The sequence below is a fragment of the Alligator mississippiensis genome, chromosome 5 (genome assembly GCF_030867095.1).
Source record: "Alligator mississippiensis isolate rAllMis1 chromosome 5, rAllMis1, whole genome shotgun sequence".
Taxonomy (NCBI): domain Eukaryota; kingdom Metazoa; phylum Chordata; order Crocodylia; family Alligatoridae; genus Alligator; species Alligator mississippiensis.
This window is the reverse complement of record NC_081828.1, coordinates 8,379,912-8,407,191: the sequence shown is the minus strand read 5'-3', so window position 1 is coordinate 8,407,191 and position 27,280 is coordinate 8,379,912. Positions and strand designations below refer to the sequence as shown.

Genomic DNA, 27,280 nt, shown 5'->3' with positions numbered 1-27,280 from the left:
CCGGATTTCACTCCTGCTGTATGCCAAACAGAATTCCTCTTGTGTGGCATAAGAAACAGGTTTTGATTGGAATATGCAGTAATGTGTCAGTTGTGATATATACAGAACTGCAGAGCTGGACCAACATTCAGTTTGCTTTTGAAAACTGTTGATGTGCTAGCGGTCTTCAAAATCTCAGAAAGATGTGATCCCTGCTGGAAGTTAATTGGCAGTTGTAATATTAGAATATAATTTCACTGCTTGTTCATGGCGCACAGCCCAGCTAACTGGGTTGTGTATTTTCTGGGGCTAGAGAACTTCTCTTCCTTTGCTGCTTCTGCTGTTTGCCCTTTGCATACAAATGACCGGACTGTATCTCCAATGAGAGAGTACCCCCTAACACCTGTCCTGGGCACTGACTCACTGCTATTATGTTCCTCGTAATGAATCACCAACATGTGGATTTCTACCCCCCAGGTCTCACAATGCAATACTTAGGTAGCTCAGCCCTGCTTAGTTTGAAATCTAATTCATCAGGAGCTGCCAGCTCTGGGTATGCCTCATAACACTAGCTGGTCATCTTTTAATATGCTTCTCCCAAGGAAGCTGTTGAGGCTTCAAATCTAAGTAGACTTTATGAACACCATTGTTTTTATAGAAAAGCTTGGTGGAGCTGTTGGAAATAGTACATGTCCATCCCTATGTATTCAAATATGCAAATGGATGAGCTAACTATTTTTTTAAATCTTAGGATCTAAGCTAAATTAACCTGTTTTTTATTTAACTGCTTTAATTTTTCTACTAATTATGGAGATCACACTGAAGGAGCTAGTGAAAAAACTGAAATTTAGACCTATCTTTCATTTTTCTTGAGTCCCATGTAATTCTCAAGGTATTATACTCATCTACTTAAATCGGGGGGGGGGGGGGGGGGGAGTCAGGTTTCACTCTGTGTTTAATGTTTCAATATATGTGTTAAGGGTTTTTTTAAGTTTATTTATTAAAAGTTAAAACCAGTGTTAGTTGTCCTAGCTGGAACAGGAAGTGTGTGTGTGTGTGTGTGTGTACAATAGCACTTAATAGAAACCTTACAGGACTAACCAATCTGCACTATAGCCCCAAGGGAAAGAAAGAACATTGATCAAGAAACAGATTTTGGCTCCATTACTGAAAGGATGCTGCTGTTTTTTCTAGAAGTATTTTACCTTCTCAAATAATTTAGAAAGCAGCTTAAAACAAACCCTCCTTTGTTACATTTGCTACATAGAATACTTACGTTGGCACCCAAAGAATTTGAAGTTCTTTCAAATTCCTGGGGCACCGGGAAATGTGGGGCCCCTGCAAGATGCGCTGGGCAATCTGGTGGTTGCACCAGAGGAGAAGGCAGACCTCTTTAACAAATTCTTCACCTCCGTTTTCTTGTGCAGGGACCGGGACTCCCCCACCGTGTTTCAAGATGGACTCGAGGGGAACGCCTCAAGACCTAAGGTTGAGGAGAACTAGGTTAGAGTGCTTCTGGAGGGGCTGGACGTGTTCAAGTCAGCAGGTCCAGATGCTTTCCACCCCAGGGTGTTGAGGGAGCTAGCAAGGGTTATTGCTGGGCCGTTGGCACGGCTTTATGAGTGCTCGTGGTGCTCGGGCCAGGTGCCAGATGATTGGAAGATAGCCAATGTGGTCCCCATCTTTAAGAAAGGGAGGAGGGAGGACCGGGGCAACTATAGGCCCGTCAGTCTTACCTCAATCCTGGGGAATCTTTGAGAAGATCATCAAGGAGCACATCTGTGATGGGCCGGCATCGGGGATGATGCTTAGGGGCAACCAGCACGGTTTCATTAGGGGTAGGTCACGTCAGACCAACCTGATTGCCTTTTACGATCAGGTCACAAAAGCATTGGATGCAGGTGTCGCCATGGATGTAGTCTTTCTGGACTTCAGCAAGGCCTTTGACACTGTCTCCCACCCCATCCTCATTAAAAAACTAGGCGACTGGCATCGATGCCTACAGTCAGATGGATTGCTAATTGGCTGAAGGGTCATACTCAGAGGGTGGTGGTGGGCGGGTCATATTCGACCTGGCGGGAAGTGGGCAGCGGAGTCCCCCAGGGCTTGGTCCTTGGGCCCACGCTGTTCAATTTTTATCAGTGATTTGGATGACAGGGTGAAAAGCAACCTGTTCAAATTTGCTGATGATACCAAAATTTGGGGTAAGGTGGGCACGCTAGTAGGGAGGGAAAGTCTGCAGAAAGACCTGGATAGGTTGCAGGGTTGGGCTAACAAAAACAGGATGCGTTTCAATACTGACAAGTGCAGGGTGCTGCACTTGGGCAGTAGTAACCAGCAGCACACTTATAAGATGGGAAACTCCCTTCTTGAGAGCACGGAGGCAGAAAGGGATCTTGGAGTCATCATTGACTCCAAGATGAACATGGGCCAGCAATGCGAGGTCACGGTCGGCAGGGCTAACCGGACCCTATCGTGCATCCACAGGTGCATCTCAAGAAGGGCTAAGGAGGTGATGCTTCCCCTCTATGCAACACTGGTAAGGCCGCAGCTGGAGTACTGTGTCCAGTTCTGGGCACCCCACTTCAAGAGGGATGTGGACAACATTGAGAGGGTCCAGAGAAGGGCCACCTGCCTGATCTGGGGACAGCAGGGCAGACCCTACAATGAGAGGCTACGGGACCTGAACCTGTTCAGCCTTCACAAGGGAAGGTTGAGGGGGGACCTTGTGACCGTCTATAAACTCACTAGGGGGGACCAGAAGGGTTTGGGGGAGACCTTGTTTCCCCTAGCGCCCCCCAGGATAACAAGGAATAACGGCCACAAGTTGTTGGAGAGTAGGTTTAGATTAGACATCCATAGGAACTACCTCACAGTCAGGGCAGCTAGGATCTGGAACCAACTTCCAAGGGAAGTGCTGCTGGCTCCTACCCTGGGGGGTCTTTAAGAAGCAGCTCGATACCTACCTGGCTGGGGTCACTTGAGCCCCATTTTCCTCCTGGCCAGGCAGGGGGTCGGACTTGAAGATCTACAAGGTCCCTTCTGACCCTACTTCTATGATTCTATGATAAGTTTAAGCATCAATAGTCCAGTTAAAACCATGTTCTGAGTACTTGCTGAGAGATGCTGAGTTTTATGATCTCCTGTGGAAGATAATAGGAAATGAGGGTACTCAGCACTTCACATGATAAGGCTCTAGGTTAGGCCACAGGATCTACTATAATATTCTTTTGTAAAGTACCCCCTGCTGTAGACCCCGAGACAGAAAGTGTTGATTTAATAAATAAATTATAAAACCAGCATGAAACAATATAGTTATCCTTATAAGCAAGCAAACAGAGAGCATGGTGGAAAGGGAATTCTAGGATAGAGAAGGTCCTAAATGTGGAATGGATTTAATTCAGACACATCTATAAATGTAAAGGGATTTGCAGTGTTTGGAAGGGAGGGAGGCAGGCGCTGAGCCAGCTGTGGTAGGGGAGTTAATAAAATCAGGTGGTTTTAAAGCATAGATAATTGTGGTGAAAGGTAGAAGTGAAGGAGGCTTGGGGGTGGGAGGGCTGGAGGGTACAGAGATAAACAACTAAGAAACCTGGAGCTGTTGATGGACAACAGTTAAGAGATGCCTAGATGACATAAAGGCCGAGGGGGAGACCCCTGAAGATGGGAAGTAGAAAGTGGGCCTCCAGGGCTGAATAGTGCTGGTGTCTGGATAGGATCAGGTCAAGTTTGTGTTGGGTCAGTTTTGCCTGCTACCATAATTTACAGTTGATGGTATCACCTGTGACTTAACCCTAAGTGCTAGGTGATGGTTAAAGAACCTGGTAGCCTCTAGGGTGCCAGTGGTTTTAAACAGAAGTGGAACTTAGACAGGGGCATTAGTTTTATCCCTGGCAGAGAAAATGCCACCGAAAGGTTGTAGAATCAGTCTAGGAGTGGAGCCATGGCAGCCAGACAAATGGATGATCTTCTTTGCTCTGGCAGCTCCTGCAGCCAACCTGGTTCCAAACATACTGGTACCTGCCTTTCCTTTGGCAAGACCAAGAGGGGGACATTGGTGTGTGGACAACATAGTGTCTCCATGTATGCTGCCCAAGCTTTTGTGCCCCGGAGGAGGTCACTTCAGCTTCACTTTATCTTTCAAGATGTTCAGCGAGCTGATTCCTCGCTTGGTGTAGTTCTGCTGTCTTGTGAGGCAGACGGGTGCCTACTATGGCATTGTCAAGTTAAGCCTAGAAGGAAAGTGAGACAGCCAGGGCTTGCGCCATGCAGGGCTTCGTGTTAACCCTGTTGGTTTGTTTTTTTTAAAGTCAGGTAGAAATTTTTTACTTGGCCAATGATAACAACATGTGACTTCTTTTACAGAAACCCAAGCCAACGAGTAAGGTGCTGCTTCATTGTGAACAAGTGTGTGTAGTTGCTCAGCTCTACTGGGAGGAATTGGAATAATTGTGCCTCATGACTAGGGACCAGCTGAATTCGAGGTGGCTGCCCGTTGATTTTGCTGGCAGAATGCGGAGCCTGGCAGCCATTTCATGGGCAGAGCGTGGCGGGCTCCTGCCCATACCTCTGATTGGCCAAGGGGCCCCAGTGGCCCTGCCTTTTGCTGCTGATTGGCCCTTATTTCCCTTCCCTCTGGGGAGCCAGCGTTTTATTTTCAGTAATATTTTTTCCCCCACAGATTCTGCAGGCATTGCTCGCTTTTTGTGGGCAGTTTTGTAAAATAGCAATTTTGGTAAGTCACTGCTCATTGTTCATAATTACTTGAATGAACAAAGGTATAGTCTGAAAGCCTGTCCAAAAAAATCACTTTGGTACCATACCCAGCACAGATTTCCCTACAAAGGGAATGAAGATAAACTATACAAACTATTATGTAATAAGTTGTGCCTAATTTATTGGCTTGGTGCCTAGGGATGAATTTATATACTAAGTGCCTAGATTGCCTGTTGAAGTTCTTTCTCTTTCTCTCGTACAGTATACTGTATTTACTCAAATACAAGACTATCCTGATTATAAAATGAACCCCCAATGATCAAATACTGTATAATTTATAGATTTATATATTTGTTGTTTATAATTTTATAAAATTTATAAATTTGTGAATTTATAAAATAGTTATAATTTTCCAGGTATAGAATCTAATTATTGGAGGTTTGCTTTGAATTTGTCCCTCTCCCACTACTACAGCAAGGAACATAAATCTGGGAGGCCAGGTAGCCCCCTTGCCCTCTGCAGCCTCTTATTGTCAGACCCTGCTCTCTCTGAGCACATGGAAATGAGGGGCAAATTTGAAAATACTGCCCTTAAAAGAAACAGTGGTGGTAATTTGCATATAGTACCCATAGACTTAGTTGATCCAGAATTGATGCATCTTACCTTTTTTGAAACTGCTGCAAGTTTTAGTACAGGTATTCCATAAACACATTTTTAAGTAGTCTTTGGCACCTACTGATGTGCATGATATTAGATCAAAGCCAAAATGTTTAGGATTTAGCATATAGTTCATTGGATTGGGCCCCAACAGAGCCAATAGCATTTCAAGCCATGGTGACCCCGCCACAAAGGGTACACATACTAATTAGCCCCCACTCCCTACAGAAGCTGAGTGTTCTTGTCATGAGTGCTGGGATCCTCTAAAAAATTATATGCAGGTGAGGTGCAGGGCAACCTGTTCTGGCTTTACCTCATGGAGTGCAGGGCCACACTGAATATATGCGACAGGCTCAGACAGGGCCTGGCAGAGGGATTCTGGGTGAACTGTTTGGGGCCCTGTTTAGTGCATTCAATGGGCACTACTATATATATTATTCAGATTGTCTGCACTAAGCTATTCCACCAGCGAGGTCTTGTCCATCAGTGCTCCAATGAAAAACTGGCAAATTCTGATCAGCAGCAATGGGAGAATATTGGCAGGATTTGGGGTGCCTTCAAGTCCACCATTGTCAGCACCTGCAAAGAGATGCTTGGATTCTCTACCAGAAAACATCAAGACTGGATTGATGAGAACGATCAGGAGATCCAAGAATTGATTAACTGCAAGTGCAAGGCCTTTTGTGCTTGGCAGAAGGACATCAGCTCAAGCAAAAGAAATTGAATCATCAGCAAGCCAAGGCAGAGGTCCAAAGGAGGACCTGCAATGTAAAGACCAGATGGAGGAAGACAGGCCAAAGGAGATTCAACACCTTACTGACATCCACAATATACGTGGTCTTTTCAGTGCCACCAAAGCCATTTACTGTCTGAGCACTCAGGGACCAACCCCCTGTGAGGCCTAAGGATGGAGGAGACCTGATGAGGACAGGGGAGCCATCAATGCCCATTGGAAGAAGCATTTTGAAGACCTTTTCAGTTGAGACTCTGCTCTTGATGAGCGTTCTTAACTCTGTCCTGTGACACCCAGTCAAAAACAATCTCCAACCCTTGATGAGGTGAGGAAAGTCATTGAGCAGATAAAGATTGACAAGGCATGAGGAGCTGATGAAATCCCCACCAAAATCTTCAGCAGGAGGGAGAGGAGCTCATGTTTATTGTTTCATGCCCTCATCGTAAGAATATGGAATGATGAGAAAATCCTAGATGATCTCAGGGAGACAATGGTCATGACAGTCTTTAAGAAAGGAGACAAGTCTGACTGTGGAAATTACAGAGGGATCACCTTGCTATCCACAGCAGGAAATATCATGGCAAAAACCCTCCTGAACTGTCTCCTTCCACTTGCTAAAAGCTCCTCCAGGAATCTCAGTGTGAGTTTAGGGCATCAAGAGGAACAACTGACATGATCTTCACTGCTTTCCAGCTGCAGGAAAAATGCTGGTAACAACATAAACCTCTCTATATGGCTGCCTCAGCTTCACAAAAGCTTTCAATTCTGTCAACCAAAAAGCACTGTGAAGGATCCTTCCAAAGTGTATGGACGGCCACCAGAATTTACCACCGTTCTTTTCCTGCTTCACAATGATACGTGAGTGGTGGTTCTCAATAATCGATCCATCACAGATCTCTTTGAGGTTAAGATAGGAGTTAAGCACATCCGTGTCATTGCTCTAATGCTCTTTTCAGTATTCCTTACCGTGATGCTACATCTGACCACCAACAGGCTTCCAGTTGGAGTGTAGCTAAATTACTGGTAAGCCGTTTTACCTCAGGCAGCTCTGAGCCAAAACCAAGACCACCCTGACCTCAATCATCAAGTTCCAGCACTCTGATGCTGTAGTGTGTGGGCAGGGAATTATTTTGGCCAGAGGACCACTTCAGGAATTTGGATGAGCTGTTTCAGGCCAGGGAGTGTGGCGGGGTGGGGGGGGAATGGCAATTGATCCTATCTGGCCCAGGCCCGTCTACCCCATGACCACTGCAAGGGCCACTGGATGGAACAGGCAGGTGGGGACTCTATGGAGACCACTTGGGACCACTGCAGGCAGGGCGCACTTGGCTGGGGGAATGGGATGGGGTCATGGTTGAGTGAAGAGCAGTGTCCGGAAGGAGGATGGGGGCTGGAGCAGGACCAAGGTTATGGGGCCGAAGCCCAGGGCAAAGCCACTATCTGCGTCCCACATGGATGGATAAAATCTGTGGTCCAGATAAAATCCCTTGCTGGCTTGGATCCAGCCCATGGGCTGTATTTTGCCCACTCCTGGTATAGTGCGTGTGCTCACTCAGAGGCAGACATCCAATCAATTGTTGATATCGTTATTGAGGTATACAAAAAATGGGACTGATGCTTAATATTCAGAAGACTAATGTCCTCCATCAACAAGCTCTTAACGAGCAGACCCCAGCTCTGGTAATTTAGGTCCACAGTGAGACTCTGCAGAATGTTATTTTCCATACCTCAGAAGCCATCTCTTGTAGAAGGCTGATAATGAAGAAATCCAATGCTGTCTCAAATGTACAAATGCAGGCTTCGGAAGCTTTACGAAATGGGTTTTTGAAGATTGTCTTATCAGATCCAAAGCCAAGCTCATAGTTTATCAAGCAGTTGTGATCCCCACCTTACTGTACGTAGCTGAGACATGGACAATGTACAGGAGACACCTCAGGTTGCTGGAGAAGTACCATTAATGCTGCCTGCAGAAGATCCTTTGAGTCCAGTGCGTGGACAGATGCACCAACATTAGCATCCTTCCACAAGCAAACACCATGAGCATTGAGGCAATGATCCATCATCAACTTTGTTGGGCCAGCCACATTGTCCAGATGTCCAACTCCAGCCTTCCGAAGCAAGTATTCTCCTCCCAGCTCAGTCAACGTGTATGCTTAAGAGGAGGGCAGAGAAAGTGCTTCAAGCATGTCCTCAAGGCCAACTTGAAAAAAAATGCAGCATCGACATCAACCTAGGCAGGACAATTGCTCAGGACTGCCCCAAATGGAGGAAGAGTTTGTTGAAACCTTATGACAGCAGGAGAGAGAAAAACAGGAGCAGCAGACTGAAAAGCAGTGTGCCGCAAACTGAACCAAGAACCCCGAACCATGCACTCCTCACAGAAAAGTGCACCTGAGCTGGAACAGAGTCTGTCCAACCTGGATAGGCCTTGTCGGACATCTTCGGACTCAGAGATAAGGCAAATGTGGCAGACAGTCATCCTCAACTGCGAGGGATTGCTGATGACAACAACTAGGGACCTACCTAACTCTCAGAGGCTGCCCCCTGATTTTGCAGGCAGAACGTGGGCCCAGGCAGCCATTTTGAGAGTGGAGTGCAGTGGTTCCCCCACACCTCTGGTTGAAGGGCCCCAGTGGCCCCACTCCTTGCCACTGATTGGTTGCAAGGGCTGCCTATTATGTGGCTCTGCCCCTTGCTGCTGATTGGCTGCAAGGGCTGTCTGTCATGCAACCCTGCCCCACCCCTCTACTGATTGGTGGAGAGGGATGGGGCTGTATGGCAGGTAGCCCCCACAGCCAATCAGCAGAGACGGGTGGAGCGGCAACCATCTTGCTGGCAGCTGTTTGAGCGGGCAGCCTGGCCCGCTGCCCAATTCCCCACCCTGGTGAGCTGTGGCAGTGCTCAGTAAATTGGGTTTTTTCCCCACAGATTTCCCAGGCATTGTCCAGATTTTGCAGGCAGTGCTGGATTTTGCAGAATCTGTGAAATCCTCAAAACTGCAAATTTAGTAGGTCCCTAATGATAACTTATCTATCCCTGGGGTAAGTTCCCACTAGCATGTTTGCCCCATATGGGCTGTGTATTTTATAGTCACGTTCAGCGTTGGCTGCATTTAATCAACTTAAATGTCCTTGTTTCCATTACTGAGCATATGCTGTTTTCAGCAGCAGTTCAGAGAGAGGCAAAGTATTTAATGTGGTTTCCTTTTGTGCGAATGTAATATGAGGGGCACGTTCTCTAATGTTGATTGTGGAGGGACAGGCAACAGACCTCGTCTTATATTGGAGTAAATTGGTAAGTACTGTGTTCATATGACTATATAAATGTACATAATATATCTACCCACTTCTTTGTAATTGAAGAAGAATGCACTTTAGAGCTGTCCTTTTCTTCCATATAAATGTGTTGGTAGTAATAACAGTTGAGGGGGAAATGTTTTCATAGCTTTTACTAATTTATAGCTCTTTTGATTCCAACTAAGCTTGTATTGGCTTGAAGATGGTAGTATGAGCATATGTATGTTTTACATGCCAGCAGTTCTCACCAGTCACTAGCATATTTTTTGAGACTGCTGAACCAGAGAAATAATTCACAGAACTAGGGAGAGTAGAATTATATAAAAATGCAGTAAAAGGCAAGGATAAATTGTTAAGAAATGTAGTTAATACACTGTACGAGGGGGAGAAAAAACAGATTTCTAAGATGGGCAATTGGTGCGGGAGAAGCCTTGAAATCAGAGATACTGAAAGACAAATAGAGGATGGTAGAAGCAAATGAAACCTGACTGCAAAGTGATATGATGACATAAAAGCCAGCATCATTTTTGGCAGTTTATGCAAAGGCCTCATATAATAGGGCAAGGAAGAAATAATCCCAGTGGTTTGAGCACACTAAGAATTCAAATCTGGGCACTACTGTACCAATGTGCTAATGACAAATTGAAGGGGAAGAGAAAAGGCATTGTTGGGGAAGCCTGGAAACACTGACTTCAGAAGGATTAGCAGAGCTGTGCTTATGTAGTTTGGGCAAGCACTTACTATAGGTGGATAGGACTGCGTACAGATACCTGATTGGTATAAATTGAAAGCAAGATTATTTACTGTGTTATGGGGTCTCTAACTGGGAGGAATGGGATGGAGTTAGGTTCAGCTGATACTCAGGGTGGTGAGGGCATCCTGACACTGAGCTGTACTAGGCAGGAAGCAGTCCCCCAAGAGAAATGACGGAAGCTATTATTAGGGTCTTTTAAAACTAAAACAGCCAAAAACATAACTGTGGTGTAGAGAGCAGCCTGATGGGAATAGTTTGGATAAGCTTCTGGGGCTTTTCAGTCTTCCAGTACTGTGGTCCTCATTGCTCAGCTTTCCCACACTCCAGTGTGACCTTCCCTTGACTCTGCTTCATAGTCTGTTTTGCTCTGATCAGGTCCTTAGAGCCTTGGATTACTCGTTTTACTGTGTCCTGTGCTGGATATTTGTCATGACTAGATACATGGGAGAGATCCTTGTCTGAGGTAGCTAAATATTCCGTAAGATATTGCCTGTCATAGCTGAGGGAATATTGCATTGTAGAAGTGTTCATGTTCTTTCCTATCGCATCTCATATTCACAGAACAGTCTGTCTCAGAACATGTGAAAATAATAATAGCCTTCTCAATTCAGAGCCCTCTTCTTCCTTGCAGCAACTGCAGTGCTTGCTCACATTAAGAGCTGATGGTAAGAAGGCACTGAGGCAACAATAAAAATAAATATTCTTTATTTTCTACTTGATTCAATTCTCTTCATTGCTGGCTACGCAGCAATTCAGCAGAAAATAACCTGGGGGTTATGGTGGGCCACAAATGCTAGTCAGTCCACGTCGGGAACATGAAACTCTAGCAAACCTCACTCTGGGATTGCTGATTGTCAGACACAGGACATGATTCTCTTTTCCTTGCTAGCGCCAGGACTGTGCTGGAGTATTGGGCTCAGTGCTGGGAACTACGGTTTAGGAAAATGCTGGCAAAATGGGGACTCTAGAGAAGTGCAGCAGGAATTAGAAGATGTTTAGAAAGCATGACAAGTGAGGAAAGGCTGGTGACCTTGAGGTGTGGCCAGTCTCCAAGACTCAGCATGGTAAACTTCCTGTCTTTGGCATGTGAGAGGGCACCATTGCCCCATGCAGGTTACCTCTTAAATCAGAAACAGTCTCTTTCTCTGAAGTTTTTTAAGAACTGGTTAGACAAACACACTGTTGGGAATAGTATAGATATACTTGATTTTTCCTCTTTGCAGGGGTTGGAGTAAGTAATCTCTTGAGGTCCTTCCCACAGCCGCCTTCATTTAAGTGATTCTGTATGGCTTGATACTTGACCTGTCTTGTCAGAGGTGCAGTTTGGCCAGATATGCAAAGGATCTTGTAGGAGCTCTGCTTAGACGAGGGGTGAGCAAAATATGGCCTGCAGGTCAGATCCAGCCCACCAGGCACTTTCATATGGCCCACAGACACCCAGCAACAAATTGTACCCTGCCCAGCCCTTTCCACAAGGGTGGGAGTGAGGCATCCACTTACACTTCCCCCCTCCCGCAACACACCCTATTGCACCTCACTCCCACCCTCCCTGGCAGAAGGGCCTGGTCCAGCCAGCAGCAGCTTCCAGGAGGGGTGGCTGTTGCTGCTGCAGCTGCCCTGGGGGGACCTGCTTGGCTTCCCTGGCATCCTGCTCGCTTCGGGTAGCAGGTGGGGCAGGGGTGGGGGAAGCTGCAGCTGGATGGGAGCAGGGAGCATGGGACTGAGCCCATGCTCAAGTGGGTGGTGGGAATGTGGAGCTTGGCTGGGCAGGGTATCGGTGTGAGGGAGTGTGGGGACCTCCAGACATTCCCCCATGTGGTATGCAGCTGTGGGCAGCAGTAGCAGGCTGGGGCACTGGTGCCCTGCACAGGCACTGATGCCTGACAGTGCGTGGCTTTGGCCAGCACTGCATGTGAGGACAAGGAATGCAGCCTGCAGCTCTCTTGTGGGGCCTCCATGCGGCATGCCTGCAGCTCCCGCACTTGCGCAGCACTGGGGAAAGCCCTGCACTGGAGCTGATTGCCTTCCCCGCCACCTGCCACGCAGGTCCTGGAACTCCATGGAGAAGCAGGGGCCAGGGCTCCCCTCCACTTCCGGCAGAGGTCCCGGGACCTGCACGGCAGGGAGCAGCAAAGGCAGCCAGCTCCAGCACAGGGCTTTCCACTGTGCCACGCGACTGGAGGAGCTATATGTGCTCAGCGTGGAGCCCCTGCAATAGAGGCAGGCCAGGCAGGCTGCGCTCCTTGCCCCCACACTTAGCAGTGGCCAGAGCTGCACACCAGCCTGTGCTGGGCATGAGCACCCTGAGCACCACTGCCTGCTGCTGCTGCCCTCAGCGGGGCCTGCACACCATGTAGGGGACTGTGTGGAGGTCCCCACATGTCCCCACCCTCCCTCACACCACAGAAACACACAACCCTCTGCCACCACAACCCTCCCACATATACACACACCCTGACATACCCTATACCCCTCCACACACAGCCACACCTCTTAGCAGCCCCCCCACAGCTCTCCATACACACCCCCTCTCCCCAAGCACACCCCACACCTCCCCACACAATATAGAAGAATAAGACTTTATTTTTGAGTTGTTATACATTCTCCTCTATATACAGTACGCAAACACACATCATGATGTATTTCTAGGGGGGCAAGGGGAGGAACTTCCAGTGGCAAAGGTCATGGTTAGGGGGCTAGGACTTCTGGTCCCAATATGGTGACCAGGGGGTGGGGCAACGGTCAAGGGGCACGGCTACTCATGCAGCTCTCAACAGCTCACCAAAACTTGTTAAGCGGCCCTCCAGCTGAAATAATTGCCCACCTCTGGCTTAGACTCTTTAATGCAAATATAATACAACATGGAAAGGCTGCCCATGTCCTGGTTTGACATTCCTCAGCACTGAAATAGCTGATAGCACTGCAGGCCACCAGTGCATGGACACGGCAGATTGCTTGAAAGCCACCACTATATCCAGACAGGTACCAGGGCCCAGCTCTTTTTGGAAATGAGAGCAGCACGAGAGAAGTAGAAGGTGGCATTACGAAGGAAGGATAGCCAGAGAACTAGCAGGCAAGTGGGACTTCCCAGTCCAATTCCCAACAGCACTGCAAGTTTTCCAGCATGTTCAGGAGTGATGTTAGTCTTTCTGAGCTTTTTTTTTTTGTTTTGAAAATGGGGATAATAGTACTCCTGACTTCAGAGGGATTTTGTGAGGAATAAACATACTGGCCGACTTGGAGGTGCTCTAATATGGTGTGAATGGAGGCCATGAAAGTGTTTAAAAATAGGGTAATTTTGTTTTTTTTCTTTAGCAGTTGCCCTGTAGCTTGTGGTAATTTTTTGATCTAATTTTAGAGGAGGCTTGACTAAGTGTTAGGGCATATGATTGGACAAGACAAAAAGTATTGGGGGAAGAGGAAGAGAAAGGGTGAGCCGATTTGAATAATAAAATAATAGGGATTGCTAATAACCTACAAGCTGTGTAAATAGGGTGACTTTCAAAAGAAATGGGTAAGAATTGGGAGGGGGAAAGAGAAACAGGAAGGGGGATCTTTTATTTTTTTTAAGTGAAACTTGAGTAAAGGTGACAAATGAACCAGTAAAGGGCAAGAGGCCATAAATTGAACAACTAAAATGCAAAGGGAAAAAGCCCATACATGCATGCAACAAGTGGTGCCATACTAATCACTTTGTGTGTCATATCCCTTTTCTTACTTTTTCTTTTTCTGTCATCTTCTGTGGGTTTGATTCAGCAGCTGCTGTCATATTTTCTTTTATTCTTATGCTTAATCTAACAATGGGGCATCATATAGCTAATATCTATACTCCTGTTTGCACAACTGAACCATTAGATTGTAAACTCTGGAGGGCAGTAACAGCTTTCCTTTGTGCCTGTACTTGACTGCCTGATTTGGCTTCTAATATTTGTCTGTGTTAATCAAATTAGGCTTTTCATCACAAATCTGTAGGTTTTATCTGTTTTGCAGTTGAGAAAACGGGCAATGAAAGAGTAAGCAATGAAGCTAAGCACTTGGAGTGAGTTAGTGCAAGAAATGGGGGAGAAACCCAGGTGCCATTGTTCTCAGCCATATGCCAGACAGTAGATAGATAAAAATATCTTCTCTGCACACTAATATGTATATCAACTTTAAAAACAATGGATGGCTGATTTATTTTATTTGTTGTCTACCACATGCTAGGTGCTGTCCAGACTTGTATGTCCCAATTCCTGTCCTGGAGTACTTGCAAGCAGAGAAGACTAGTATGGCAAATGCTGGGTAAAGGGTGTAGAAACATTCACTAAGAAAATTCAGCTGCCCCTTTCCATCCTTATTGGTATTGTTGTTTCTTGATCTGAGCCATTAGCTATTATGTGAGGCCTTGCCGGGGTGTTTCTATAAAGAAGAGAAACTGCGGATATAAATTAGTTGTTATTGTTGAACCTCTGTTTCTTCGCACCTCCAGTCTGCCTTTCTGGACCTTTCTTGAACACGATCAGGTATATAGAGCTGTGCTATTTAGCGTCCCAGCCCCTTCATTTGCATCCACTGTTAGCGAAACCCTCTTTACTTTCTGTTAGTTCTTGCTCGGGCTTTCCCCTGGGATCCAGTACCTTGAGTGGTGGCTTGTGTGTCAGGTATCTCTACTAAAGGAGCATTTGATTGCTTCCCTCTTTAACTCAAATGAATGATATCTAGGATGGCCACTCCTTTCTACAAGTTCTGTCATTTCCCATAAATCAAATATGTACTTGCTGGCAGCTGGCAGCCTCTCCAGCACAGCAGTATCTAATGATATATGAACTTCACAGAGTGATCAGGGAAAGGATAGTTTCACTGCAGGCATGAGATCCAAGTCGTTCGCTCATGGTTTATTAGAACTAAACTACAGACACTTGTAATTTTACCATAATGACCCTAAGGACCAATCAGTGAGTACAATACAGTCAGCAGGCAGGCGGACCGTGCCCTGCCCTAGGCTTAGTGTGACTGTCATTCTGAGCTGGTTAAGTCGTGTTGCGTGCCTGCTGCTGCCAGATGTTCTTTGCTGGTTGCTGCTGCTGATTTAGGCGCTGACTCGACACACCAATGACTATGTCAAAAGACACTGGAGACTTATTGGAAAGGTATGTACAGTATGGTGATTTGGATTTAAGGCAGTGCTGATTTTACATCTGAGATAAGATAGCAGGGAAACAGTGCAACCCACTGAAGCATGACTAATCAGTTTGTAAAAATGTTCAGCCTTCTCCAGATTAATATAGCAGTGCACAAAAAAAATATTTTAAAGAAAATATATTTTGTATTGTGCATAGCATGCTAATACCTTCAGTTAATGCAGTCTCAGTTCTTTAATCAGGAACTACATCTAATGCTTTTCTTTCCCCTGAGTGTTGGGGGTGGGGGGGCAGTAACTCCCATTGCTGTAGCTGCTGGAACTGAGATTTGTATCAATTACTCTGTTTTTAGAAAAGGTTCCAAGAGCATGGGACATCTGATGTGTACTTTGAACTTTTAGCCAGTTAGCAGTTTTATTTAAAAAAAAAATCTTACCTTCTGTGGAGATAAACAGAGTCAGAAAAAAGATGGAAGACTTTAAACAGATGAGAGCATGTTTCAGATCAGTGTTAAATATGCTACTATTTTGGGAAATGTAGGTTTACAAAGGTATGTAATAAATGCAACCCTTGCAGGCTACAGATGGCAAAGTTCTACATTATTGCAATAAATCAGGCTCAGAGTGGGCTTGAAGGTGTATAAGTTATCCATGCATGATATTGTTTGAGACATAATGGCTCACAGGGATACTGGGGGTTAGTTAATCAATGTTTGTAAAGCACTTTGAGACTCTGGGGAGCAGAGTTGTATGCAGCGTCGGGATTGGTGATAACAGACTCTCATAAAATGTCTCTTTCAAGTGCTTGATCCTCATTCTTGAAACTGGAAACATCTCATGCTTCTCCCTCTCCTCTATAAAGATAGTTCTGGTTTTAAAGCAAATGATTTTGAAGTTCCTCAGTTGAAATGTCGGGGTTTGTTCTGAGCTCTGATGCTTTCCTTGTTAGGGTGGTATCGCTAGCATACTTTCTGGGATTTTTAGGTCTGTGTTTCTTTCAGTTTGGTAATTATGCATGTTGCATGTTAAGGAAGTAGCATAGATCCTGAGTCACAAGACAGTTTAATTTATTTTACAGCAGCTGAAGTTGTGAGTAGAGGAGGAGAAAATAAGTCTTTACTACTTTCTATAAAACAGAGAAATCAGCTTCTCTGCCACAGACTGATGACATCCTGTCTGTTTCCTTACAAACTGCAAAGGACCCGTGTTTCAGCTGCTTGGACATTGCCCAGGGTATTTCAACCTTGCCAGTGCAGGTTGTATTGTTCCTTCTGCAAGCTTGCCTACAACAATTCTCTCTCTTATGCTGAATTTCGGCCAGAAGTTTTCAGCTGGTCTGTATTATCTCCTTGCCAGTACAGACCTGCTGAAAACTCTCCTTGGAGGTCAGCCTGACACCTCAGGCCATAAATCTTTAAAAGAAAAACAAATGTGATCAGTGGAAAATGCTGAAATAGGCTTTTGATTATGAAGGGTAGTTGCTGGTTTTACACCTGTGTGCTTTCTCAGAGTTAGTGACACTTCCTTGTTCCCCAGGAGCAGCCATTTTAATTGATTTAAAATCAGTTGATTGATTTGATAGCTGTAATGGCTTAGTTCTTCCTGCTATCTTGTGGTCAGTGGCTGTACAAAGCATGGGCTATACATAATACAATCTGCAGCAGCAATGTATGTAGGAGTTTCCATATGGCATCAGATCATGAATCCCTTTGGTCAAGCAATGACTAATACCTGATCTTCAACAAGATAGTGAAAAACTATCTAGCCAGAGGTACTGCATAATAATGTGGTGGTTTGTAAAACAATCCAACCACGGTATTTGAAATTCTGATTCCACTGCTGCAGCAGCTTCCACAGGCTGATTGCCAGCTGTAGGAAGAAACACTTCCTTTATTTTCAGTATCTGTCATTCATTCCCCTGCGATTTCTTACCTTGAAACTTCTAGGCAAGGTAGAAGAAAAGAGGTTTTTTGTTTTTTTTTTACTGTGCTTTTTCTGGTCTTCAGTATCTAAAAGATGGACTTGAACCTGAAACCTGGATGTAACCAGTCCCAAATTTAGGAAGAGTTCAAGTCTGGCTTCAGACTTTGTCACTGGTCATTTTCTCTTTGGACCAAACCAAAACCCTGTGTCTGAACATCACCTAAACTTAGCAGAATGGATCTGTGTGGAGTCAGATCCGGCCTTTGTGCTGGGTGAGCAAAGGGTAAGAGCATGGTACATTTTCCACCTCTGGAGTAGGGACTACTTTGTAGCATCTTCTAATTCTTTCACAGGTGGCCCTGAACAGTGGCTCACCACCCATATGAAGTGTTGTGGCCTTGACCTTGATTCTTAGGATCTTGCAAAGTAATTGTAAGAGCTGTGCATTTCATTTGGACCTGACAACGTCCTACTGGGAAGATGATGGATCTTTAGATGGTGATGCAGCATCTTTATAACAACGGAACCACATCAGGAGGGCACTCTCTTCATGTTACGGTCTACTGCAAAGGAACATAGTATTTTAGGATGGAGACCAACAGAAAATGGGGTGGGGGCACTTATACAGGAACAGCTAAGAAGAGGTAAATGCCTGTCTTTCCTTATGGCACATTTCCTACAACAAGGCTAGGGGGTTACTAGTTGTGCAGTGGATTAGTGAAATTGGAATTACAGTACATGTAAGGTGATAGTAGGGAAGTATGGGTGAGAGCTCAATAGAAGAGTAATTGAAATGGTCCATTTATCTGTTACTTTTTCTTTTCTCTTCTTTTTCAACAGGTCATCTATGTCAGACCTGAATGTGGCCCTGGATGAATGTTCAGCTGCTGTGGATTTATTTCTAAGCAACAAGTTCCCTGATGCCCTTGCTTCTCTTCAAGCCAAGTGAGTTGACTGCTTTTATCATTTTTTTTTTTCCTTGTTTCATTCATTTTTAAGTAGAATAGTTTAAGCAGGCTTTGGGCCAGTTCTACTTAACTTTAAGGAACCCAAGCGGAATTCTGTTCCAGGCTGTTGCAGTCCTTGAAAAACCATTAATGCTCCCACTTCTGTATCACAAAAAGCAGCGAGGAGCATGAAGACGACTTAGGTATCAAAAATTTTGCAAGGTTTCAAGCAGAGTAGAATAGACCCACATTTAGGTATCTAATAGGTGGGTAAGAGCTGGCCTTTGGAGCACAAGATAAATACTTGTACTTTTAAAGGAGATGGGAAAATAAAATCACTTTTTTTTTTTTATGCCGTGCATATGAAATAACTGAGAAGAGAGAGTGTTTCTCTCTGGATGGCATGTATTGATCAGAAGTTTGAGTATATTGTGCAGCTTCCATGCCAGCATTGTCTCAGGAATGAAAAATCTGCTTTTCTTTACCAAGAACCGTGTAGTTTACCATGTGGTGCGGTCCTTTCAGTTGTGTTCGTGAATTGTTAGTGTTGTGCCCCTTCAAAAATCTGTTTGCTTTGCGGAAAATGAAGGAACTATCCTTTTGTGAGCAACATATGGAATTCTTAAACCTGAAACAAATATTTTTTCTCTTTCTTCTTTCCCAGTCAGTGTTTCTTGTCCATGCTGTTCCTCCTCTTTTTACTCTGCTTCCATTTCCTTCTCCTGCTGATACTCTTTTGAAGCCTTTCAGCTGATGGCTGCTTTTTTCCACTTATTCTTCAGACCTTCTTCTATTATTATGCTTCTCCTTTTAATGATCTTCATCCATATTAAATTCCTACCCAGCATCTTTTTTTTCTGTCAGACCTTTCCATGGCAGTCTCGCATCACAAGCAGTAGAGAGAGAGATTTTAAAACAACCAAGTGTCATCTTTTGTGAGTAGTCCTTACACAGGCTGTGATGAGAGAGGTAGGTTGCAGGGGCAAGCCTAGCTTCATCAGTTGCCATTGATGTAACTATGTGAGCACATGCTCTGAGTATGGACAGAGCGCCATAGCTTGCATTCAGTGACAGGAAAATAGGAATCACCATACCAGATTCACCATATAAGATGCAAGGTCCAGCTATTCCAATATTATGTCTCTGACATTAGGCAATGGAAATTGCTTCAGAGGAAAGTGTATGAACCTAGCAGTAGGCAAATGTGAGTTAACTGACCTCTCTCATGTTGGGTATTATCTTAATCACTTGCTTAAGTCCTGCAATGTAAAGTCTAATATCCTTTTCACCAATATGTCATTATTGATTGTGGTAACTCTGGAGACTTGACATCTCTATAACTATCAATTTTTTTTGTTGAATCTCATAAGGTTCTTGGCCTCAGCGACTTCCTGTGGCAATGAGTTCCACGCTTTTCTAACATGTCTTCATTCATCAGTACCCTGTAGTGACCCTGATCTGTTGAGTTACAGATTATCTGGGCCTGGCTTATAGAATTGAAGGACTGGAAGGGACTTGCAAGATCATCAAGTCCAGTCCCCTGCCATGGGTAGGAAGTTGTTGGGCTCAGACGAGCTCAACAGGGTGCTTGTCCAGCCTCATCTTTAACACCTCCAAGGATGGTGACTGCACCACCTCTGCTGGGAGTGTGTTCCAGATTCTGGTGACCCTTACAGAGAAGTTTTTTCTTATGTTCAACCTGAATTTACCCTCTACTAGCTTGTGCCCATTGGTCCTTGTCCTCCTTTGAGGTGCCTTCCTGAAGAGTTGCTCCCCTAGATCTTGATGATTACTCCTGATGTACTTGTAGGAGGCTATCAAGTGACCTCTCAGTCTTCTCTTACTCAGACTGAGCAGGCCCAGTTCTCAGAGTCTTTCCTCATGGGGCCTATCTTCCATGCTCCTAATCATGCACATGGCCCTTCTTTGAACTCTCTCGACCTTATCCACATCCTTCTTGAAGAGTGGTGCCCAGAACTGGTTTCAGTACTCCAGCTGTGGCCTCACCGACACCCAGTAGAGAGGGAAGAGGACCTCCCTGGATCTGTTGTCAACACAGTGGCTGATGCATGCCAGAGTTCTGTTTGCCCTGCTGGCATCCTCATCGCACTGTTGGCTCATGTTCATTTTGTGGTTTATCATGACCCCCCAGGTCTCGTTTAGATGCTGTGCCAGCCAGTGGACCACCACCCACTGTGTAGCTATGGTGAAGGTTCTTCCTACCCAGATGAAGAACCCTGCACTTGTCCCTGTTAAACCTCATCTGATTCCATTCAGCCCATAAAACCAGTCTGTCAAGGTCATCCTGAATCCCTATCCTCTGATGTCTGTTTCCCTACAGCTTAGTAGCATCTGCAAACTTAATCATTGAGCTTTTCACCCCCTCATCCAAGTCATTAATAAATAAGTTAAAGAGCACGGGTCCAAGCACCGATCCCTGCGGGACGCCATTAGAGATGGCCATCCCATCGATTACAACTCTTTGGGATCAGCCACTAAGCCAGTTGTCCACCCACCTCACTGTAGACTGGTCCAGCCCAGTACCCTCCAGTTCGGTTGAGAGAATCCTGTGGGAAACGGAATCAAAGGCTTTACTGAAGTCTAAGTAAATGACATTGACCTTGTGTCTCTCATCCAGTTGGTTAGTTACTTGGTTGTAGAAGGAAACCAGGTTTGTCAGGCATGATCTACCCTTGATAAAGCCATGCTGGTTGCTTCTTGATACCCCGTTAGTTACCAGCTTGTGACTGATGGCTTCCTTAACAAATTTTTGAAAATTTTTTCTCAGGACCAAAGTCAGACTGACTGGTCTGTAGTTTGCAGGGTCATCCCTCTTCCCTTTCTTAAAGTTAGGCACCACTTTGGCCCTCTTCCAGTCATCTAGGACCACTCCTAAGTTCCATGACTCTTTGAACAGCTTTGCCAGTGGCGCTGCTATAAGCTCAGCCAGTTCTTTCAGGGCTCTCAGACGCAGGTCATCTGTCCCAGCAGACCTGAAAATATCCAAGTGTTGTAGGAGATCCCTTACCTGTTCAGGACTGATTTCATGTAGTCTGTTGTCTTCCTCATATTCCTTGGGCCTCTGGTCGGGTCAACAGCCCCCATTTGATTTCAGGAATACCGACATGAAGTATGTATTCAGGAGTTCTACCTTTTTGCGGGGATCGACTGTGGGCTGCCCCTCAGTATTAGGTAGGGCTCCCAGAGTGGAGCCTGATTTTTTTTTTTTTTTCTTTCTTTCTTGCTCCCTGTGTATCTATAGTGGGATTTTTTGTTGTCCTTTATTTCAGTTGCCAGCTTGATCTCCATGCCTGCCTTGGCTTTCCATGTTTCATGTCTGCAGACCTTGGCTATGTAGGTGTATTCCTCTCTGGTTGCTGAACCATTCTTCCATTGTTCGTTGTAACAAGTGGGCATCCCGGAGCCGATCTCAAAATGTAGGCTAACCCACTTGTCTTGTGGCTAGCTGCCCACCTCCTCATCTGCCATGCCTTGATGTTAACAATTACAGTAATGTTACTCAGGTGGAAGGCTGCCCATTTATCTGTCCTGATGACAAGGTGGTATATATATATGACTCCAACCTCCCCTTACCATATTCCATGCCTTGTAGATGTTCTGTGGCCTTGTACCCGGCATTAACCAATTATCCTAATATACTTAGTGCTCCTAGGTCCCACATTGGACCTCTGAGCCTGCACACGCTGGGCATCTGAGCCCTGTTGATGGGATCAGGGCTCTGAGCCTTGTCCTGAGCCTCCCTGCACCTGAGCCTGGGAGCTTCCTTGTCCCTGAGCCTGGGAGCTTTCTTAATAGCTCCCCAGGACTGTCTCTTGCCTCAGTGCTCACAGTGAGCCTGGGCTCCCCCTGTACAGATCTACAACCACCATGGATGTGCAGCTGGGGTTAGAAGGTTCCCCATACTCGCCTTTTACCAGGGCGATAACTGGCCTGGCATTTCTTGGGGACCGTTCTGCCACAGATAGTCCCACCAGGTCATCCGTCCCCGGCAGGGTGCAGTTTCCAGTCATGTCCAGGACCAGAGTGGGGCCTTCTCCTTCCCCATATCCCCCAGTCCTTACCTCCAAGCTGTTTCATGAGCAGCAGCTCAGCTGGTAGTGCTTCTAGCTGGCTGGCAGCAGATTGCTGCCCCTGTTGTTCAGGGCCCAGCCCTTATATAATAGTTGGGCCCTGTTCCCCAATCAGGCAGCATAGCCTGTTTGAGATGACAGCCAGGCCTCCGAAAGTAACAGAGCACCCTGTGCTCTGTTACACTTGTATGCTTCTTTTGTCTTTTTCAATAGTTCCCTAATATCCCTGTTGAGCCAAGCAGGTCTCTTGGTTCCTTTCCTGCTTTTTGTCCACGTGGGGATGGCCTGTTTTTTGAGCAGTGAGAATTGCCTCCTTAAGGAAGTACCACCGTTCCTGAACTCCCAAGTTGTCCAGTCACTGGTTGCAGAGGGCCCCTCCAGCTAGCCTCCTGAGTTTGCCAAAGTCTGCCTTGCTGAAATCTAGGACTTCTGTTCTGCTGACTGGTTTCCCAGTCTTACGGTGAATGGTGAACCTAATCAGGTTGTGATCACTGTTGCCCAGAGTACCACCAATCCTCAGGTTGCCTATCATGGCCCCCTACTTTGGTCAACACTAAATCCAGAGTGGCCTTACCCCTAGTAGGCCCTTCCGCAACCTGTCAGGAATAGATCATCTATTGTTACCAAGAAGTTGGCTGACCTTCTGGAGTTGGCCAAATGGTCCTCCCAATACATGTCAGGGTAGTTGAAGTCACCTATGACAATCATGTCTTCAGTGTTAGCTGCCTCAGCCGGTTTCCTGGAGAATGCCTGATCACTCTCCTCTTCTTCGGAAGGAGGCCTGTAGTAGACTCCTACCATCAGGTCTCCCTCTCCTGATCCCCTTTGTATCCTGAGCTAGAAGGTCTCAAGGGAACCTTCCCTGCTGTCAAACATGACCTGCAGGGAGGGGTACTGCTCTTTCATATAAAAGGCCACACCTCCTTCCTTCTTCCCAACCCGATCCTTCCTATAAAGCCTGTAGCCCTCAATATTCACTGCTTAATCATGTGCGTCATCCCACCAGGTTTCCGTCAACCCAGTCAGATCAAATTCCTTGTCTACCAAAAGGAGTCCCAGTTTCTCCTGTTTTTCTCATGCTTCTGGCATTCGTGGCTTCAGGCCTGATGTGAGCAGTTTCATCCACTGTCGGTTGGGCCTTCTTGTTCAAGCCCACTCTTTTGCCCGGTCTTCGTGGTGTCCTTCTCCAAGTGCAGGGCCTGGCAGTAAGTGTCAGTCTCCATGTCATGTTCCCTGATGATTTGCAGCCTGTTTACCTCCTCCTGGAGCTCCCTCACCTGTCCCTCCAAAGCCTCCACCAGTGAGCATATCCCACAAGTGGGAGTGCTTGTGCCCCTAATAGCAGTATCCAGCAGATGTGCCAGGCAGCACCCACAGCCTGGAGTCAAGGGCTCCGTCTGCATGGAGGCTGGGACCATAGGCTCCATCTGGGGAGAGGCCTCTGAGGTACCAAGGTGGGGGTGGTCCATCCGGACCAGGAAGCCTAGGGGTGTCGTGTGTACCCATCACCATATTGCAGGGTGGGCCTCCATCGCACAGCTCCCTAGGTGCTTGTTTAAGTAGGAAACCAGATGGGTGTAATTACTCCTGCGTGGTCCTCACCAGCTGCTGCTGCAGTGGCTTGGCAAGGCAGGCTCTAGCAGCTGCCTGCAGGGGGATCTCCTGGCTTCCCAGCTTCCTGAGCAGCTAGGGGACTCCCTGGGTCCCCGGATCCCTCCCTGGAGTGGGGGAGGGTTGGTCCCTCATCCCCTTTACCCAAGGTCCAGCACCAAGAGGACTGTCCCTCGGTGTGGGGGAGCTTCGGCTGCTTGGGGATGCAAGAAGCACGAGGTGTGCCATGTGTTACACCTCAGAAGTGAGAGAGCCCACCGATAGCCCTCCCATTCCAACTCGTGCACGAACTTGCATGCCGGGCCCAGAGCGCCTGTTTGTGCGGCTCCAGTTGCATGGCTCCCTGGGTGGCAGGGCTAAGTAGGAGCCGGGGTGGAGGTGGAGGGGGTGACCCTCCTCAGTTCTGCTCAGCTGCCTCCCACTCCTATCTAATGCCCATCCACCACGCGCCCCACTTACCTCCCAGCTCCATGCTGTTGGTCAGGGTCCACTGGGGGTCTGCTAGGGTTCTTGGCTCATGGGGGTGCAACAGGCTTCCACCTGTGCATCTTGCACCAGAGCTTGGCCCAATTTGGTTGGGCCCAGCTTGGTTATGTGTAGGAGCTGAGAAAAAGTGAAACCGTGTTTCTATAAACCTTACAGTATTCCCAGCCTCTGCATTTGCTCAGTGCTGGGTTGGGCCTGGGATAATACAGAAAAAGTAGCTAGGCCTCCAGGAGTGTGGTGTTTATTGCTTCAGCCAGTCTCATCACTGGCACTGTACAAATGTCCTCATAAGGGTTCTTATAGCTCTTCCTATGACTTCCTCCACACCAATCCTACACCAGCAAGAACCACCAAAGGAAGAAGCTGGTGCATTCAGTACATGTACAGAGGGCGTATTGTTACTATCTTAGTTGTGCAGTGGCCTCTTTCCTTGACGTTATTTTCTATGTAGGTCATCATGTTAACAGTTAACTATGAAGACCAACAGTGCATTGAACCCAGCTCTTCCTGAGACTGCTTCCTTCTCTCCATCTTACAGCTCAAATCCTTGATACCAGATGCACTGTTGGGGATGCTGTATTATTGGCAAACTGTAGGCTTAGGTCAGCTTCCAGTATGCAGGTTTCAAAGCAATTCACAGTAGTGTGTTTCTGTTATGGAAGGGCATCACAAAATGGGAAGAAGAGTGGCAGTGTTTTCATGAAAATGACATGTCAGGTCTCTGTGCCCATCTGGGTGGTCTTGCTTCAGGTTCAACTTGGGAAAGAAAGACTTTTTATCTGAAGGGGATAGTAAAATGCTTCACAAGGAACTGTGAACCCCCATATGTGAATGAGCCTATATGCTTGTCCACAAATCTTTTTTTTTTTTAGTTCATTGCATATAGTTTCCATTCAGCTTTCATTGGGCCCTGCTGAATTAATTTAATCAGTTGATGTTACATCCTTGCATCTGGAATATGGGTTTGTCACATTGAAACGCCATTTTGAGACCAAACTTTCATCTTTGCCAGTTCCTGAGGGGAGGCCTTTGCTCTCATCTGCCCTTGACAGCACAGGCAATACAGAGTTATGATCCCTGAGAGTGTAATAGAGAAACAGGAAGCTAAATTTCACTACAAATGATCTTCATTACGGACACATACCATCTCTTTAGGGAATGACAGTAGTTGTGGAGTGGGCATGTGTAATAATGTACAGCATTTTTGTTGGGAGGCATCAGTTCCTCGTTGCCTTCTAGCATGCTGAGATTTGAAATTGTTTTTCACAGCCTATAAACATGTTGTTTTTGTTTTCAAAAAAAAAAAAAGCATTTACTTTTCAGAACTGACTTGCTCCCCAAGAGTTCTTCTGTTTAGATTTTGCAGCTTTATCCTGAAGGCACAGTCTGTTTTATAGTGCATCGTTTCAGATCCACTCAAATAACCAACTTAACCATATTTGGCTTCCAATATCAGTTTATCGGCTTTATATCAGGTGTAACTGAGAGCAGAATTTGACTCTGCATATATGACTCTGTGTGTGTGTGTGTGTGTGTGTGTATATGTATATGTATGTGTATGTATATATATATATATATATATATATATATATATATATATACATCACAGTAGCTACAACATCATTGAAACTAACAGATCTTCCCTTCAAATCTGGATATACCACAACTGCAAAGCATAAAATAAGAAATTCCCTACAAAATGTTACAGGTGAAAGCAAGATTGATAAAGGCACTGCCAATACCCACCAACACAATATATTCCTACTTTTGAGATAGTAGAGCCAATTTCTCTTTCCTATCAATAATTTTTTGTTACACCCATAGGTTCCAGTTCTGTGACGGTCTCTGTACCATACAAAGTTAGGGTGATAAGTGCTGTTTACTACTACTTTTTTTTAATATAGAATTTTAATTTATTCTGGGCTCATAGTATCTTAACCGCTCCTTTTAAATGTAGGCCTTGATGGACAACAAAGCTGAGCTATTTCAAACTAAGCAAGAGGGTGTATATAGAGTTGATTGGCTCCTATGGAAGATGACCCCGCTGACTGCTTCTTCCTTTGGTCGACAGGAGTTTGAGGAACACTTTGTGAGCTGCTAATGGCAGGTGAACATGGGAAGAGAGGTTGTTTTTTAGGTGAACAGTCCCAAGCGCTTTAGCTCTTCAACAGGCAGGCAAAACATCAACACCTTTAGGTCTGCTCAGAAACTGCTGGGAAGCTGATGAACATCCAAGAGCCTGGGAGGTGAGAGAAACTGTTCTGCTGTAGCCTCTGTTACCAAAGAATTTGCAGCCTAACCTTTTGAAGAACAATACATTATTTAATTCTGAGGAGATGGGTATGGATCATGCTAGCCAGGTTGGAATGAACAAATGCGAGTGAGTAAGCCTTTCTAGTTGCTGCTGCTGAGAGATTATCTTACAGCTGGGAATCGAAGGGTATCGCTAAACAGGAAACCGGAATAACAAGTAAGAGAAAAAAGCCCTTCTTCAGAGGGTTGATTTAATTCCCAGCAGTTCTTCCTTCTGCATCCCTCAGCCTATGACCAGTCCTTCCAGCTCATCTGATTGAAACTCAGCCAGCTTGGTCTCCTCCCTATGTGAAATTGGCATCCTGCAGCTAGCACAGGCTTCCCATTTCTATAGGCTCTTTAGAAGTATCTGCCTACTGCTGCTTGCTTTTGCCACAACTTTCAGATGAAACAAAACCAAGGCCCTGAATATTTGTGGTTTACGAAGGTGTCAAGTTCCATTCTTTAAGTTTTGAGGGGTGTTTACCTCTCCCACGTTTTGGCCAAAGTTCAAAATGACTGGGAAATAATGTTCTTTGAACCACGGATTTACCCCTAATTTCTGCATAATAAAGTATTCTTTAGTTTCTGCCCTTAACTGTTCTGGTATCTTCTTCCATTCTGCAGTGACTGCATTTCAGTGGAATGAGGTAAAGTTATTCTTTCATGCAGAGTT

At 45.8% G+C, this 27,280-nt stretch overlaps 1 protein-coding gene across 2 annotated transcripts in view; it reads left to right on the top strand.

Moving 5' to 3' along the window:
• The window catches only part of TTC39A (tetratricopeptide repeat domain 39A), a 91,085-nt gene that overhangs the window by 7,002 nt on the left and 56,803 nt on the right, over positions 1 to 27,280 (top strand). Inside the window, exons 1-2 of one of the 2 annotated variants that reach the window (XM_014598671.3) lie at positions 15,107 to 15,264; positions 18,018 to 18,122. In XM_014598671.3, the coding sequence (XP_014454157.1) occupies positions 15,227 to 15,264; positions 18,018 to 18,122 (143 nt within the window). In that variant the 5' untranslated portion in view covers positions 15,107 to 15,226. Of the gene's footprint in view, positions 1 to 15,106; positions 15,265 to 18,017; positions 18,123 to 27,280 lie in introns of those variants that run through there. The other variant, XM_014598670.3, reaches the window with a different exon arrangement.